This window comes from Monodon monoceros, unplaced genomic scaffold (assembly GCF_005190385.1).
Source record: "Monodon monoceros isolate NGI ecotype Baffin Bay Population unplaced genomic scaffold, NGI_Narwhal_1 Super_Scaffold_12, whole genome shotgun sequence".
Classification (NCBI taxonomy): Eukaryota; Metazoa; Chordata; class Mammalia; order Artiodactyla; family Monodontidae; genus Monodon; species Monodon monoceros.
The window spans coordinates 35,130,285-35,146,050 of record NW_021703768.1 but is presented as its reverse complement, the minus strand read 5'-3'; the positions used below and the strand labels follow the sequence as shown (position 1 = coordinate 35,146,050).

Genomic DNA, 15,766 nt, shown 5'->3' with positions numbered 1-15,766 from the left:
GAAAGATCCCACATGCCGCGGAGCGGCTGGGCCGGTGAGCCATGGCCGCTGAGCCTGTGCGTCCAGAGCCTGTGCTCCGCAACGGGAGAGGCCACAACAGTGAGAGGCCCGCGTACGGCAAAAAAAAAAAAAAAAAAAAAGTAGGCCTATATTCTCACAGGTGGGAGGATATAGCATGTCAGTTCTCTACAAATTTTAGGAATCCCAATTAAAATCTCAACAGAGGACGATGGATTCATTAGAAGAGATGAATGGATTTTTATAACTATTTTACGTAGGAAAACAGTGCATTGCCCGTTTCATGCAACTTACATGGTTTTCTGGGGCTCTTTTTCGTGTTCAGTATGTAAATTATTCACACAAATAATAAAGTGAGTGCTAACACACACAGTCTATGCCTTAAGCATATGGAGCTTTCAGTTCCTCACAATTGCCAAGCTTCCTCTTGCTTCTGAGCCTTTGCATATGCTACTCCCTCAGTGGCCTCTTCACCACCATAAGGCTTGTATCCTTATTATCTGCCTCTATCAGAGCAGGGAGCACAACCAAACAAGACCTCTGCAGATCCTGACAATGCTCTCTTTGTCTCTTGCAGGTGAGGGAGTTTAATGGTCAACATTTTATTTTGGAGGAAGCAATCACAGGGGATTTCGCTTTGGTGAAAGCCTGGAAGGCAGACCGAGCAGGAAATGTGATTTTCAGGTAATATAATGGTTTTAAAAAATCTTAAATGTAATGCATTTCAGCAACTTTATATTTCTGAAATTATGATTACAAAATGGATATCTTGATGTGTTTGGTATTTAAAAATTTATTTTAAAAATGGCTTAAAATCAAACACACCTGTGTGTGTGTGTATATAGGTGGGTGCAGAACCATTGCTGTGCAGCCATGCTGGTTTGATGCACTCGAGGACATCTGTTCTGATTGGTTGGTACCCATGGTGCACTGTTTGTTAACTATTTGAATCTGTATATCCTTGTATATAGTCACATACAAATTATTTTTGCCCGTGTACTTTAGTTGCCAAAACTAGTTACAGTGTTGTGACATGCTTAAAAAATGTGACTAAAGCACACAATTATATTTAATTTTGACAGTGTTATTTATATGAATTGTCTTAAAATGCCTGTTACTTGATATTATGGAAAAATATTGCTAATAACCACTTAGGTCAGTTCTTTTCCAGGCCTATTGGTGTCTTCTAGGAAATGCTTATAAAGATTATGTCTGGAAAGTTGGTTATCCTTAATAATGTTCAACTTTCATTCTCGTTATCTAGATAGCCACAGATATTAAGCCACGTAATAGATTTAAATACCTTTTGATTACCCTAAGCATACTAAATACCTAGTTTTAGTATCTTGGATTTAGGGATTATATAGTTGTTTTTGCAAATTGTGCCACGTTTGAATATACTCATAAAAGTTTTTCAAAATGTTTGGTCTTGAAGACGTCACCTGTTAGGTTACAGAAATACTTGTCTTTCTCATAATATTGGCCTTTTCCTGCTTTTAGTTAGTGATATTTTTTATCTTTACCAAATGCAGCTTTGGTATGATCACAATTAAATTACCAGTGGTCACTCTCATGTTTTTGTTCATTTCTGAAGATCTTCTGTGACATTAATACTGTATTTGATTTCTTGAATTTAGCCAATTTTTTGGTTCATTTGTTTTTGTTTTGTTTTTGTTTTTTTGTCCGGGCCACAGTGTATGAGATCTTAGTTCCCCAACTAGGAATCGAACCCGTGCCCCCTGCAGTGGAAGTGTGGGTCTTAACCATTGGACCACCAGGGAAGTCCCGGGATTTAGCCAATTTTTGATATTATAACTAATTTTGGCAATTACAGAGGACATTTTGAATGATGTCTACCTTATTTGACACCTTGATGTAATGCTTGCAAAGCTTAGTTGTTTTTTTTTAAAGGTTAATGAAATTGTATAGTAGCAAATGGAAATGAATTATTTAAAGTATTTCCATGAGTTTATCCTGTGCTTTATTGCCTGTTATCTAAAGACTGCACAAGGGCTATTCTGAGTACAGACCTTATGCCTGTAGTTTCTGCTCAGTAGCCATTGAGCTTTGATGTGAAATGAGAGTGCTTGTCCCCAGTGGTCAGGTGGCCTAGATTCTTAAGATACTGACTTCTAGGCTGATCTTCACGTTTAGTGGGACAACTGGTACAGAGGTCTGTCTAGGCCATTGTTAGAGTGGGCAGGCTCTGCATGCCTGCACCTCAGGCCACTCTGCCCTTGGAGCTTTTGATGCTGGATGTCTGGTGGAATCCAACACGGTAACTTGTCAAAGTACACGAAGATTCCTCTCTTGAGGACACACCTATCCTTGAATCCAAGTGAAAGAAACATTGGTGTCACAAAGAGCTGTTAAGGCATAGCTGTGAATTATTTCTCTTTACCAAAGAATTTTCCCTATCAATTTACACTCTCAGAAACAAAAATACATTAAAATTTTTATAATTAGAGGAAGTGCATTAATTTAGGAACTTGGGAATGCAGAACCATCAGCAAAATTGGCCCCTTCTTAAAATTTTTCACTTCAGGGTCTGATGGGGGGGTTGTAGCTTTAAAAATTTCAGTAGAAGTTGGTTCTCCACACTGATCTTTACGACTCACAAATCACCCATGAATGTTTCAGTTAATTTCAGCAATAGGTTTCTTTAATAGGAGTATAATTACTATACCTTCTCATATAAAGCACTTGCTACTTTTCTTAATATTTTAACAAGAGCAAGCTTAGTGAAATATTTAACTGTAAAACAAAGTGGCATCTCAGGTAAAAGACTTAGAGAAATTAGTTTTAGAGTAGATTTATTAATATCCATTTTATTTTTCTGTGTATAACTATGTTGAATATGAAAAATATTCCGTCTTTCTCTTAACCCCATAAAAAGCTATATAACTGAATGAAGTGACCATCGTATTGTTTTTGTTTATAAAATGGCTATAGAACTTACCGAAAATATGATACACTCTTTTAAAAAGATTCACAAAGTCTTGGTTTACAGAAATTCTTTTAATCTATAATTAAAGCTGAGAGAGACACTTATTTTTGCCCTTCTTTCTCCACTTCCTTATTCCTCTAATGTAGGAAAAGTGCAAGGAATTTCAACTTGCCCATGTGCAAAGCTGCAGAAACCACAGTGGTGGAGGTAAGAGAAGAGGTTATTTCTGATTTCCTGTTGTTAATTTTCAAAGTTGATGTTATGTATTAGTTCAAGAAAAAGTACAATGGTTCATTTGTTTTCACGAAGGAGGGCAAGCAATAACCACTTTTTCATTTTGGATGTTGAAGGATTCTATTTAAATATATCATAGTTGAAGTTTTGCTGGAACATGAGCTTTCTGGTTAGCTATGGTCTCACTAGAACACTCTGTTTGGGAATCAAGCTATCAGGCTGACCAGCTCATAAAAGTCTTTTGGTACTTGAGTAAAGTGGACCTTCTTGGGTGAAGTATCCAGATGAATTTTTTTTTCACTTTTTTCTTTTTTTAATTTAATTTGATTTTTTTTATACAACAGGTACTTATTAGTTATCTATTTTATACATATTAGTGTATATATGTCAATCCCAATCTCCCAATTCATTCCCCCTGCTTTCCCCACTTGGTGTCCATACGTTCGTTCTCTGCATCTGTGTCTCTATTTCTGCCTGGCAAACCTGTTCATTTGTACCATTTTTCTAGATTCCATATTTATGCGTTAATGTATGATATTTGTTTTTCTCTTTCTGACTTATTTCACTCTGTATGACAGTCTCTAGGTCCATCCACTCTCTACAAATGACCCAATTTTGTTCCTTTCTATGGCTGAGTAATATTCTATTGTAAATATGTAACACATCTTCTTTATCCATTCGTCTGTCAGTGGGCATTTAGGTTGTTTCCATGACCTGACTATTGTAAATAGTGCTGCAATGAACATTGGGGTGCATCTGTATTTTTGAATTATGGTTTTGTCTGGGTATATGCCCAGTAGTGGGATTGCTGGGTCATAAGGTAATTCTATTTTTAGTTTTTTAAGGAACCTCCATACTGTTCTCCATCGTGGCTGTATCAATTGACATTCCCATCAACAGTGTAAGAGGGTTCCCTTTTCTCCACACCCTCTCCAGTATTTGTTGTTTGTAGATTTTCTGATGATGGCCATTCTGACCTGTGTGAGGTGACACCTCATGGCAGTTTTTTTTTTTTTTTTTTTTGCGGTATGCGGTCCTCTCACTGTTGTGGCCTCTCCCGTTGCGGAGCACAGGCTCTGGACGCGCAGGCTCAGCAGCCATGGCTCACAGGCCCAGCCGCTCCATGGCATGTGGGATCTTCCCGGACCGGGGCACCAACCCGTGTCCCCTGCATTGGCAGGCGGACTCTCAACCACTGCGCCACCAGGGAAGCCCCTCATTGCAGTTTTGATTTGCATTTCTAATATAATTAGTGCTGTTAACCAGCTTTTTGTGTGTCTCTTGGCCATCTGTATGTCTTCTTTGGAGAAGTGTCTATTTAGGTTTTCTGCCCATTTTTCGATTGGGTTGTTTGTTTTTTTAATATTGAGCTGCATGAGCTGTTTATATATTTTGGAGATTAATCCTTTGTCCATTGTTTCTTTTGCAAATATTTTCTCCCATTCTGAGGGTTGTCTTTTTGTCTTGTTTATAGTTTCCTTTGCTGTGAAAAAGCTTTTAAGTTTCATTAGGTCCCATTGTTTATTTTGTTTTTATTTCCATTTCTCTAGGAGATGGGTCAAAAAAGATATTGCTGTAATTTATGTCAGAGTGTTCTATGTTATCCTCTAAGAGCTTTATAGTGTCTGGTCTTACATTTACGTCTTTAATCCATTTTGAGTTTATTTTTGTGTATGGTGTTAGGGAGTGTTCTAATATCATTCTTTTACATGTAGCTGTCTGGTTTTCCCAGCACCACTTACTGAAGAGACTGTCTTCTCCATATATATCCTTGCCTCCTTTGTCATAGATTAGTTGACCATAGGTGCGTGGGTTTATCTCTGGGCTTTCTATCCTGTTCTATTGATCTGTATTTCTGTTTTTGTGCCAGTACCATATTGTCTTGATTACTGTAGCTTTGTAGTATAGTCGGAAGTCAGAGAGTCTGATTCCTCCAGCTCCGTTTTTTCCCCTCAAGGTTGCTTTGTCTATTCTGGGTCTTTTGTGTCTCCATACAAATTTTAAGATTTTTTGTTCTAGTTCTGTAAATAATGCCATTGGTAATTTGATAGGGATTGCATTGAATCTATTGATTGCTTTGGGTAGTATAGTCATTTTCACAATATTGATTCTTCCAATCCAAGAACATGGTATATCTCTCCATCTGTTTGTGTTGTCTTTGATTTCTTTCATCGGTGTCTTATAGTTTTCTGAGTACAGGTCTTTTACCTCCTTAGGTAGGTTTATTCTTAGGTATTTTGTTCTTTTTGTTGTAATGGTGAATGGGATTGTTTCCTTAATTTCTCTTTCTGATCTTTTGTTGTTAGTGCATAGAACTGCAAGAGGTTTCTGTGCATTAATTTTGTATCCTGCAACTTTACTAGCTTCATTGATTAGCTCTAGTAGTTTTCTGGTGGCATCTTTAGGATTATCTATGTATAATATCATGTCATTTGCAAACTGTGACATTGTACTTCTTCTTTTCCAATTTGTATTCCTTTTATTTGTTTTTCTTCTCTGATTGCCATGGCTAGGACTTCCAAAACTATGTTGAATAATAGCGGTGAGAGTGGGCATCCTTGTCTTGTTCCTGATCTTAGAGGAAATGCTTTCAGTTTTTCACCATTGAGAATGATGTTTGCTGTGGGTTTGTCACATATGGCCCTTATTATATTGAGGTAGTTTCCCACTATGTTCACTTTCTGGAGAGCTTTTATCATAAATGGATGTTGAATTTCTCAAAAGCTTTTTCTGTATCTATTGAGATGATCATATGGTTCTTCTTCTTCAATTTTTTAATATGGTGTTTCACATTGATTGATTTGCATATATTGAAGAATCCTTGCATCTCTGGGATAAATCCCACTTGATCATGGTGTATGATCCTTTTAATGTGTTGTCGGATTCTGTTTGCTAGTATTTTGTTGAGGATTTTTGCATCTATATTCATCAGTGATATTGGTCTGTAATTTTGTTTTTTTGTAGTATCTTTCTCTGGTTTTGGTATCAGGGTGATGGTGGCCTTATAAAGTGAGTTTTGGAGTGTTCCTTCCTCTGCTATATTTTGGAAGAGTTTGAGAAGGATGGGAGTTAGCTCTTTGCTAAATGTTTGATAGAATTCACCTATGAAGCCATCTGGTCCTGGACTTTTGTTTGTTGGAAGATTTTTAATCACAGTTTCAATTTTATTACTTGTGATTGATCTGTTCATATTTTCTGTTTCTTCCTGGTTCAGTCTTGGAAGGTTATACCTTTCTAAGAATCTGTCCATTTCTTCCAGGTTGTCCATTTAATTGGCAAAGTGTTGCTTGTAGTAGTCTCTCACGATGCTCTGTATTACTGTGGTGTCAGTTGTAACTTCTCCTTTTTCATTTCTAATTTTATTGATTTGAGTCCTCTCCCTCTTTTTCTTGTTGAGTCTGGCTAAAGGTTTATCAATTTTGTTTATCTTCCCAAAGAACCAGCTTTTAGTTTTATTGATCTTTGCTATTCTTTTCTTTGTATCTATTTCTTTTATTTCTGCTCTGATCTTTATGATTTCTTTCCTTCTACTAACTTTGGGTTTTGTTTGTTCTTCTTTCTCTAGTTACTTGTAAGGTTAGATGGATTATTTGAGATGTTTGTTGTTTCTTGAGGTAGGCTTGTATTACTATATACTTCCCTCTTAGAACTGCTTTTGCTGCATCCCATAGGGTTTGGATCGTGTTTTCATTGTCAATTGTCTCTAGTTATTTTTTATTTCCTCTTTGATTTCTTCAGTGATCTCTTGGTTATTTAGTAATGTATTGTTTAGCCTTCATGTGTTTGTGCTTTTTACGTTTTTCTCCCTGTAACTTATTTCCAGTCTCATAGCTTTGTGATCGGAAAAGATGCTTGACATGATTTCAGTTTTCTTAAATTTACTGAGGCTTTATTTGTGACCCAAGTCGTGATCGATCTATCCTGGAGAATGTTCCGTGTGCACTTGAGAAGAAAGTGTAATCTGCTGTTTTCGGATGGAATGTCCTATAAATATCAATTAAATCTATCTGGTCTATTGTGTCATTTAAAGCTTGTGTTTCCTTATTAATTTTCTGTTTGGATGATCTGTCCATTGGTGTAAGTGTGGTGTTAAAGTCCCCCACTATTATTGTGTTACTGTCGATTTCCTCTTTTATAGCTGTTAGCTGTTTCCTTATGTATTGAGGTGCTCCTATGTTGGGTGCATAAATATTTATAATTGTTATATCTTCTTCTTGGATTGATCCCTTGATCATTATGTAGTGTCCTTCCTTGTCTCTTGTAACATTCTTTATTTTAAAGTCTATTTTATCAGATATGAGTACTGCTATTCCAGCTTTCTTTTGATTTCTATTTGCATGGAATATCTTTTTCCATCCCCTCACTTTGAGTCTGTATGTGTCCCTAGGTCTGAAGTGGGTCTCTTGTAGACAGCATATATATGGGTCTTGTTTTTGTTTCCATTCAGTGAGCCTGTGTCTTTTGTTGGAGCATTTAATCCATTCACGTAATTAGGTAATTATCGATATGTATGTTCCTATTACCATTTTCTTAATTGTTATGTGTTTGTTTTTGTAGGTCCTTTTCTTCTCTTGTGTTTATCACTTAGAGAAGTTCCTTTAGCATTTGTTGTAGAGCTAGTTTGGTTGTGCTGAATTCTGTTAGCTTTTGCTTGTCTGTAAAGCTTTTGATTTCTCCATTGAATCTGAATGAGATCCTTACTGGGTAGAGTAATCATGGTTGTAGGTTCTTCCCTTTCATCACTTTATATATATTGTGCCACTCCCTTCTGGCTTGTAGAGTTTCTGCTGAGAAATCAGTTCTTAAACTTATGGGAGTTTCCTTGTATGTTATTTGTCGTTTTTCCCTTGTTTTTAATACTTTGTCTTTAATTTTTCTCAATTTGATTACTATGTGTCTTGGCATGTTTCTGCTTGGGTTTATCCTGCCTGGGACTCTCCGCACTTCCTGGACTTGGGTGGCTGTTTCCTTCCCATGTTAGGGAAGTTTTCGACTCTAATCTCTTCAAATATTTTCTCGGGTCCTCTCTCTCTCTTCTTCTTCTGGGATCCCTATAACGCAAATATTGGTGCATTTAATGTTGTCCCAGAGGCCTCTTAGGCTGACTTCATTTCTTTTCATTCTTTTTTCTTTATTCTGTTCTGCAGTAGTGAATTCCACCATTCTGTCTTCCAGGTCACTTATCCGTTCTTCTGCCACAGTTATTCTGTTATTGATTCCTTCTAGTGTATTTTTCATTTCAGTTATTGTATTGTTCATCTCTGTTTGTTTGTTCTTTAATTCTTCTAGGTGTTTGTTCTTTAATTCTTATAGGTCTCTGTGAAACATTTCTTGCATCTTCTCAATATTTGCCTCCATTCTTTTTCTGAGGTCCTGGATTAATTTCACTATCACTATTCTGAATTCTTTTTCTGGAAGGTTGCCTATCTCCTTTAGGTGTTTTTAGGTTTTTTTCTGGGGTTTTATCTTGTTCCTTCATCTGGTACATAGTCCTCTGCCTTTTCATTTTGTCTATCTTTCTGTGAATGTCCACAGGCTGCAGGATTGTAGTTCTTCTTGTTTCTGCTGTCTGCCTTCTGGTAGATGAGGCTATCTAAAAGGCTTGTGCAAGTTCCTGATAGGGACTGGTGGTGGGTAGAGCTGGGTGTTTCTCTGGTGGACAAAGCTCAGTAAAACTTTAATCCACTTGTCTGCTGATGGGTGGGGCTCACTTTCCTACCTGTTTGTTGTTTGGCCTGAGACAACCCAGCACTAGCGCCTAGAAGCTCTTTGGTGGGGGTAATGGTGGACTCTGGGAGAGCTCATGCTCAGGACATGCAGGCTCAGTGGCCATGGCTCACGGGCCCAGCCGCTCTGCGGCATGTGGGATCTTCCCGGACAAGGGCACGAACCCGCGTCCCCTGCATCAGCAGGCAGACTCTCAACCACTGCGCCACCAGGGAAGCCCCTTCCCAGAACTTCTGCTGCCAGTGTCCTTGTCCCAGCGGTGAGCCCCCGCCCCACCCCCCCACCTCCCCACCTTTCCTGCTCCTGCAGGAGACCCTCCAACACTAGCAGGTAGGTCTGGTTCAATCTCCTGTGGGATAACTGCTCCTTCCCCTGTGTCCTGATGCACACACTACTTTGTGTGTGCCCTCCAGAAGTGGAGTCTGTGTTTCCCCCAGTCCTGTTGAAGTCCTGCAGTCAAATCCCGCTAGCCTTCAAAGTTTGATTCTCTGGGAATTCCTCCTCCTGTTGCTGGACCCCAGGTTGGGAAGCCTGATGTCGGGCTCAGAACCTTCACTCTAGTGGGTGGACTTCTGTGGTATAAATGTTCTCCAGTCTGTCTCCAGATGATTTCGTGTATGCAGAATCCTAGGAAAATAGTAAGTTGTATTAGGAGAAGTTCCTTATCTCACTGTTAGTTACTGGTGTTACTTTAAGGAAGAAGGAGGCTAGTACAGCTCACTGCTTTGATGTGGTTCTCTTCAGAACAGTTGAATTAAGGCACTAACTGACTCTCCTTTGGACATCTCAGGGTTTGGGAGAGACTAGAATAATTTTAGAACCTTCCCAGAGTTCAAGCTCTGGGACAGAAATAGGTGCTTATACCAAAATCTTGCCATTTTGTTTATACATATTTGAACCTGAAAGGAGACTTCAAAATGATTCATTTAGGCTTTGAGGATCACTTTGGAACTAGATTTTCTTGGGTGTTCGAGATAGCTTTCCCATGGGAGGGCTTTATAGGAACCCCTTCTGCAATCTGGAAATGAGTATATTTGTTCTTAATTTTTCTTGTGATGGTAGTATTCTACCTGGCATTTTTTCATTCATCCATATGCTTGCCCAAGATGGTATTTCATGGAGGCAGCGCTGCCATATGTTTGAAATAATCAAATGTTAGAATTCTGTTTCTCTCTTGGAAAGTGAAGTATATTATTATTATTATTATTATTTTTAGTAGATAGCCATAGTTTGGCTTCATTTTTTTGTTTGTTTTCTTCCTCTTTTATGGAAGTATAGTTAATTTACAGTGTTTGAAGTGTATTATTTTTAAAGTGCTGGGGAATGTGGTACTTTCAACACTGGCAGGGTGGTTTCTTTTGCAACGGCTTCAGTATATTTTCTGCATTTAAAATGAGTAATGTGGTTTACTCTCTCTGTGCGATCTTTTTTTTTTTTTAATCGAATCATCTTAATGACCTGTCCATTGCACACATCTGTAACAGTACTGAAAAAAAGCCTATAGCGTAGCTTAAAATAATTGATAGTTTAACCCTCTCTTGATTGTATGTACTTCTGTAAAACTGCCACAAACCAGTATATTTTCTCTGAGTACCATGGGGCAGTATGCATTGTCCTGGGTGAATTTCTTTTTTTCCTTCTTTTATAATCTGGTTCTTTTCAGCCAATCTTATCTCTTCCAAAAGCAGGAAGTGACTCTCTACTGTCTGAGAATTAATGTAGGTATTAGGAAAGAGAGGTTCTCTGTCGGCATAAGGGAAGAGGAGATAAAATCCTTTAATTGATCGTGCAAATATGATAAAAGCTGCCCTCCCTCTGTCCTAGAACAGACATCTCTGATTCACAGCATTCTGTCCTGTTAGACACAGACTCACATTAGGATCCCTTTCAATATAGTGCTGTTGATGGCCACTCCCAATTGATTATACCCACACTGTCCAGCTGGTAGCCACTAGCCACATGTGACTTTTAAAATTTAAATTAATTAAAATTAGATAAAGTAGAAATTCAGTTTCTCTTCAGTAACTACATATGCTAGTGACTATTGTGTTGATCCACATAGATAAAGAATATTGTCATCACTGGAGAAAGTTTGATTGGACAGAGCCTAATTGGAAGGATCAAGATGAAGTATAATTTGTCATTCTAGTTTAGGAATATAAGCAAAACAGCAATTTAGACAATAAAGTATTGCAAGCCTGCTCCCTCTGCGTGCTCATAGTAGAAGAGGTCCACATGCCTTTAGGTTGAATTGTAAGAACTTGTGCTCTTGGATGTAGAAGATAATTTGGAATTGGGGATGATGAATAGATTGGGTGTCTTCTGATAACAAAAAATCTATCTGGACTGTGAGTTTTGTATTATTCTTAGTCTAGTGACTACCCTGGACCTCCAGCTCCTCTTCTGTGCTATGTTTTGTGTACTCTGTTAACAGCATTGGCCTTTAGGACTCTGTAATTCTTTTCCTGTAGCCCTATCCTACTTTATTGTGCAGTGGTCCTAGTGAGATGGATGATTATGAGCTGGTTTAACAGGAGTCTTCAGAGATCTTAAATTACCTGCGTATTTTCCTGCCTGTTAAATATTAACAATAATAATAGTTACTATTAATCAAGTATTTATTATGTTTTAGTCATATTCTTCATGGTTATTGTTAATTTTTTTAATGTTAACAATAGTCTTATGAGGTAGGAATCATTATTATCCTTATTTTACAGATAAGGACTTAAAAGCACAGAGAGGTTTGGTTATATACCTGATGTGATGTCACACAGCTAGATGGAGCTAGGATAGAACCACAGAATGACTGATTCCGGGGTGTCTGCACTTTTCCACTATTTTATGAAATATTCTCAAATCATCATCAATGAATGGTGTTTCAAAATCTTGAAAGGTATTGGATTTCTGGAAGTAGTCCATTTCAATGCTAACTATTAGAATCAAGCAGATTGGGAGTTTTGGGCCAATATATTCCTCTACCCCCAGCTTTCCTTGCTAGTTATTCCAATTATGGTCTTTTTGCCTCCTTCACCATCTGCCTCCAAGAGGGCTTTGAGAAAAGCATCATCCTGTGATCAAAAGCCCTGTGGATTCATTCAGTCTTCCTCTTGGATTCTGTTCATTCTGTTGTGTCGCCTCTCTGAACTGTGCAGCTTTTCACAGACTTCCCTGAACATGGTGATTGAATGTCTATTCTTGTACTGCAGTATCTTAAGCAGTGGGAGCTTTAACAATGACTACACCCTACATTTCAAACAAAGCCTTTTTTTTTTTTAGAACTCTTAGTTCATCTCCTTTCTCTTATAAATGAGGACATGAAGGACTTTTCAGTAGCAGGATCTGGGTTAAAGCCTGTCTCCTAAAGCACCACTCCACCCCCTGGTGCTGAATCGTTTCAGCCTTTCTCCCTGGTTACCCCCTATAACTTGAGTTTTATGGGAGGTAAAGAGAGGGGTAGAACTATAAATATCTAAAATATTAATGATAATTCCCTCAGATATCTTAAAGTCTTTTTGCACGTAGAAGCAGGGTGGCAGGGGACTTCCTTGGTGACGCAGTGGTTAAGAATCCTCCTGCCAATGCAGGGGACATGGGTTCAAGCCCTGGTCCGGGAAGATCTCACATGCCGCGGAGTAACTAAGCCTGTGCACCACAACTACTGAGCCTGTGCTCTAGAGCCCGCGAGCCACAACTACTGAGTCCATGTGACACAACTACTGAAGCCCACACGCTTAGAGCCCATGCTCTGCAACAGGAGAAGCCACCGCAATGAGAAGCCCACGCACTGCAATGAAGAGTAGCCCCCACTCGCCGCAAGTAGAGAAAGCCCGTGCACAGCAACAAAGACAACAATGCAGCCAAAAAAAAAAATAAATAAAATAAATAAATTAAAAAAGAAGAAGAAGCAGGGTGGCAAAGGAACATAAAGCTGTCTCTTGCTTTTTTGGTTCATAATTTCTCCTCCAGTTGACAAGAGGTAAACCAGTATATTTATCTTGAATTGAAGAGAATACCAAATTGGCCCTTGACATGAATTATTTCTGGTTTCTCTAAAAGTGGGATATTGCTCCTTTTTGGAAAAATTTTGCCTTTCAAATGTGTTCTAAACAAACTTATGAGTTGTGGAAAACCAATTACGTCTGTTTTCCCCTTTAACAAAACCGATAATGAATATTGCATTTGCATTCTTAAAACCTGCAGCCATTTGCATGTTTCGCCACAAAATTGTGACATAGTGAAGGCTGGCTGTCTCTTTCCCCGTCTCTTAAGGAACTGGGGGTAGTTACTTGGGGAAAATAGTACAAGTAGGTGCACATATTGGCATACATGCCAGAAAGATATTTCTCTTTTTAGGACAGACAGTGTTATTTCTGGACACCCTCTTTGAGTGGGTGGAATCTTCCCTGATAAACTTCACAAGTTTAAGTGCAAGACCAGCCAGGGAACAACTCTTGGCATTGCGTTCCATGTGTATGAGTAACAGCAGTACTGTGGAACTCATTTGGCTTTTGTAGGGGTCTGTTAACCCTTCAACTTCCCATGAGCCCCTCAGCCAGTCTCCTGGGTGCATATCCAATCAGGCTGTGTTTCTCTGGGAAGTTACCATTCTTTACATTTTTTTTTTTTTTAAAGCAGCTTATAATAGAAAACTCAGGGGGAGGGGCGCAAGTGCTTCACTCAGGAACCCGTTGATGCTTTGTCTCCTGCAAGCAGCCTGGCGTGCCGGTGCTGTCAGGGAAGCTCATCTGACTCAGCCACTGAAGGCTGTTGAGGTTACCTGTGAACAAAATAACCCACCTAGTTTCTTCAGGTGGGTGCCCTGGCTGGTATTGGAAGATGGCAAGGTTTATGCAAGGCCTCTTCAGCTATTTTGGCTAATTTCAGCTTTTAGTTAAGACAAACACATTCATTACCATGACTTCAATAAAGTTATTTTTATTATTTTTATATTATGGCATATTTATGTATTTGCTTATGAAAGAATTGTTCATATTACATGATATTTGATGCATACAAGTATTATATGCATGTAGCCTTTGTGGGTGATAAAGCACAATAATAAATTGAACACCTACGAACCCACCTAAGGTAAGGATTGGCGGATTGCTTATTCTCATTTTCATCTGCCTGCCTTTCCTGCAGAGAGAGCCACTGTCAGGAATATTGTGGTTATCAGTCCCTTAAAAATAATTCTAAGTCATAAGGTATGGACATATGGAAGATTATTTTCCAAAGATATCCTAAGACTTTTTGTTTAGAAGAGCCAAGCTTTGGGACCTGTGACTTCTGCGTCCTGTACTAGTGCCTGGTACATGCCGTGTCTCCAGAGGAGGTTAACTAGAGGAAAAGATTAGGGGTACATCTGCCATCCTGCCAAGAAGATATGTGTTGTTCCTGATTGGTGGATGAGGAAAGGTGAAAATAGCAGTGTAAATGGTATCACAAATTTTGTTTTCAATGTTTATTATGAAGGCTAATGGACATACACAACAATAAACAGAAGAGTGTAATGAACCATCTGAGCTCGTCCTCCAGCTCCAATGACTGTCAACCCACGATCACTCCTGCCCCTTCTTCATCCCCAGCTCCTGCCTCCTCTTGTAGTATTTTGAGATAATCACCGGATATTGTATCCCTCATGAGCTTACATTATAATGCTCAAGACTGACAATAGGTGCAATAAATAAGTAAAATATATATTATATTAGATATTGATAAATATTAAGGAGATGAAACAAAGCATGAAAAGGGACATGAAATGTCAGGAGAAGAAAGATAAATTTTGTTTTTGTCTTTGCTTCCCCCCCCCCCTTTTTTTTTTTTTTTTTTTTTTTTTGGTGGTACGCGGGCCTCTCACTGTTGTGAACTCTCCTGTTGCGGAGCACAGGCTCTGGATGTGCAGCCCCAGCGGCCATGGCTCACGGGCCCAGCCGCTCCGTGGCATGTGTGATTTTCCCAGACCGGGGCACGAACCCATGTCCCCTGCATCAGCAGGCGGACTCTCAACCACTGCGCCACCAGGGAAGCGCCCCTGTCTTTGTTTTTTTTTTGTCCGTACTGCATGGCTTGTGGGATCTTAGTTCCCTGACCAGGGATTGAACCCGGGCCCTCGGCAGTGGGACTGTGGAGCCCTAACCCCTGGACCGCCAAGGAGTTCCCCAAAGTGGAAGTTTGAATGGGTTGGTCAGTAACGGAAGGCCCCACTGAGATGACAGTTGAGCAGAGGCCTCCGGGAGGTGAGGAAGCTGGGCGGTGGAAAGAGGAGCAGTGGAGCCTCCCTGGTGGACCTGGCGACTGGGGACGACACACTCCCCTTTCTTCCGTCTGAGGTGGTGGGCCGAGGACTCTTATATGAGGGTAGGTGTCTTGAGAATCATGGCAGTATCTTCTTCCTAGGCTGTGTGAAGTGTGATTTCTGTTTTTAGTTCATTTGTAATAGTTCACAAGATGACTAGGCCCAAATCTGACTTTAAAACTCTGAGATGAATGGAGAATGTGAATTTGCGATTGGAGCCTCCTGACTTTTGTGACTCTCTGGCCCTGTTTGGAGAACTTTGTGTTGACAACACCTCATGAATTACCTTTGCAGAAGAAGTCAAACTGGTGGTTAGCTCACTTTACACTAGGATGTGGGAATACAGTGGATTTTAACCATTCAACCTAATCACTTCAGCGGATCCTGTGAACATTTAATCTCCACCAAGCAGGCCCAATTAGTGTATCGATGTTTTAGAGACTGGTTATCTTCCGTCCTGCTTCAGGAAAAATGAAACTGCGCACAGGATAAACATAATTCCTTTCCTCTTAAGTTTCTTTTATTCTTAATCTTAAGATTGCTAA

General features: G+C 39.3%; 1 protein-coding gene across 2 annotated transcripts in view; it reads left to right on the top strand.

The window, feature by feature from the left end:
- OXCT1 (3-oxoacid CoA-transferase 1) overlaps positions 1-15,766 on the top strand; it is a 141,522-nt gene that overhangs the window by 26,244 nt on the left and 99,512 nt on the right. For both annotated transcript variants that reach the window (XM_029216903.1, XM_029216902.1), the window contains 2 exons: positions 596-702; positions 3,112-3,172. In XM_029216903.1, the coding sequence (XP_029072736.1) occupies positions 596-702; positions 3,112-3,172 (168 nt within the window). The remainder of the gene's footprint in view (positions 1-595; positions 703-3,111; positions 3,173-15,766) is intronic.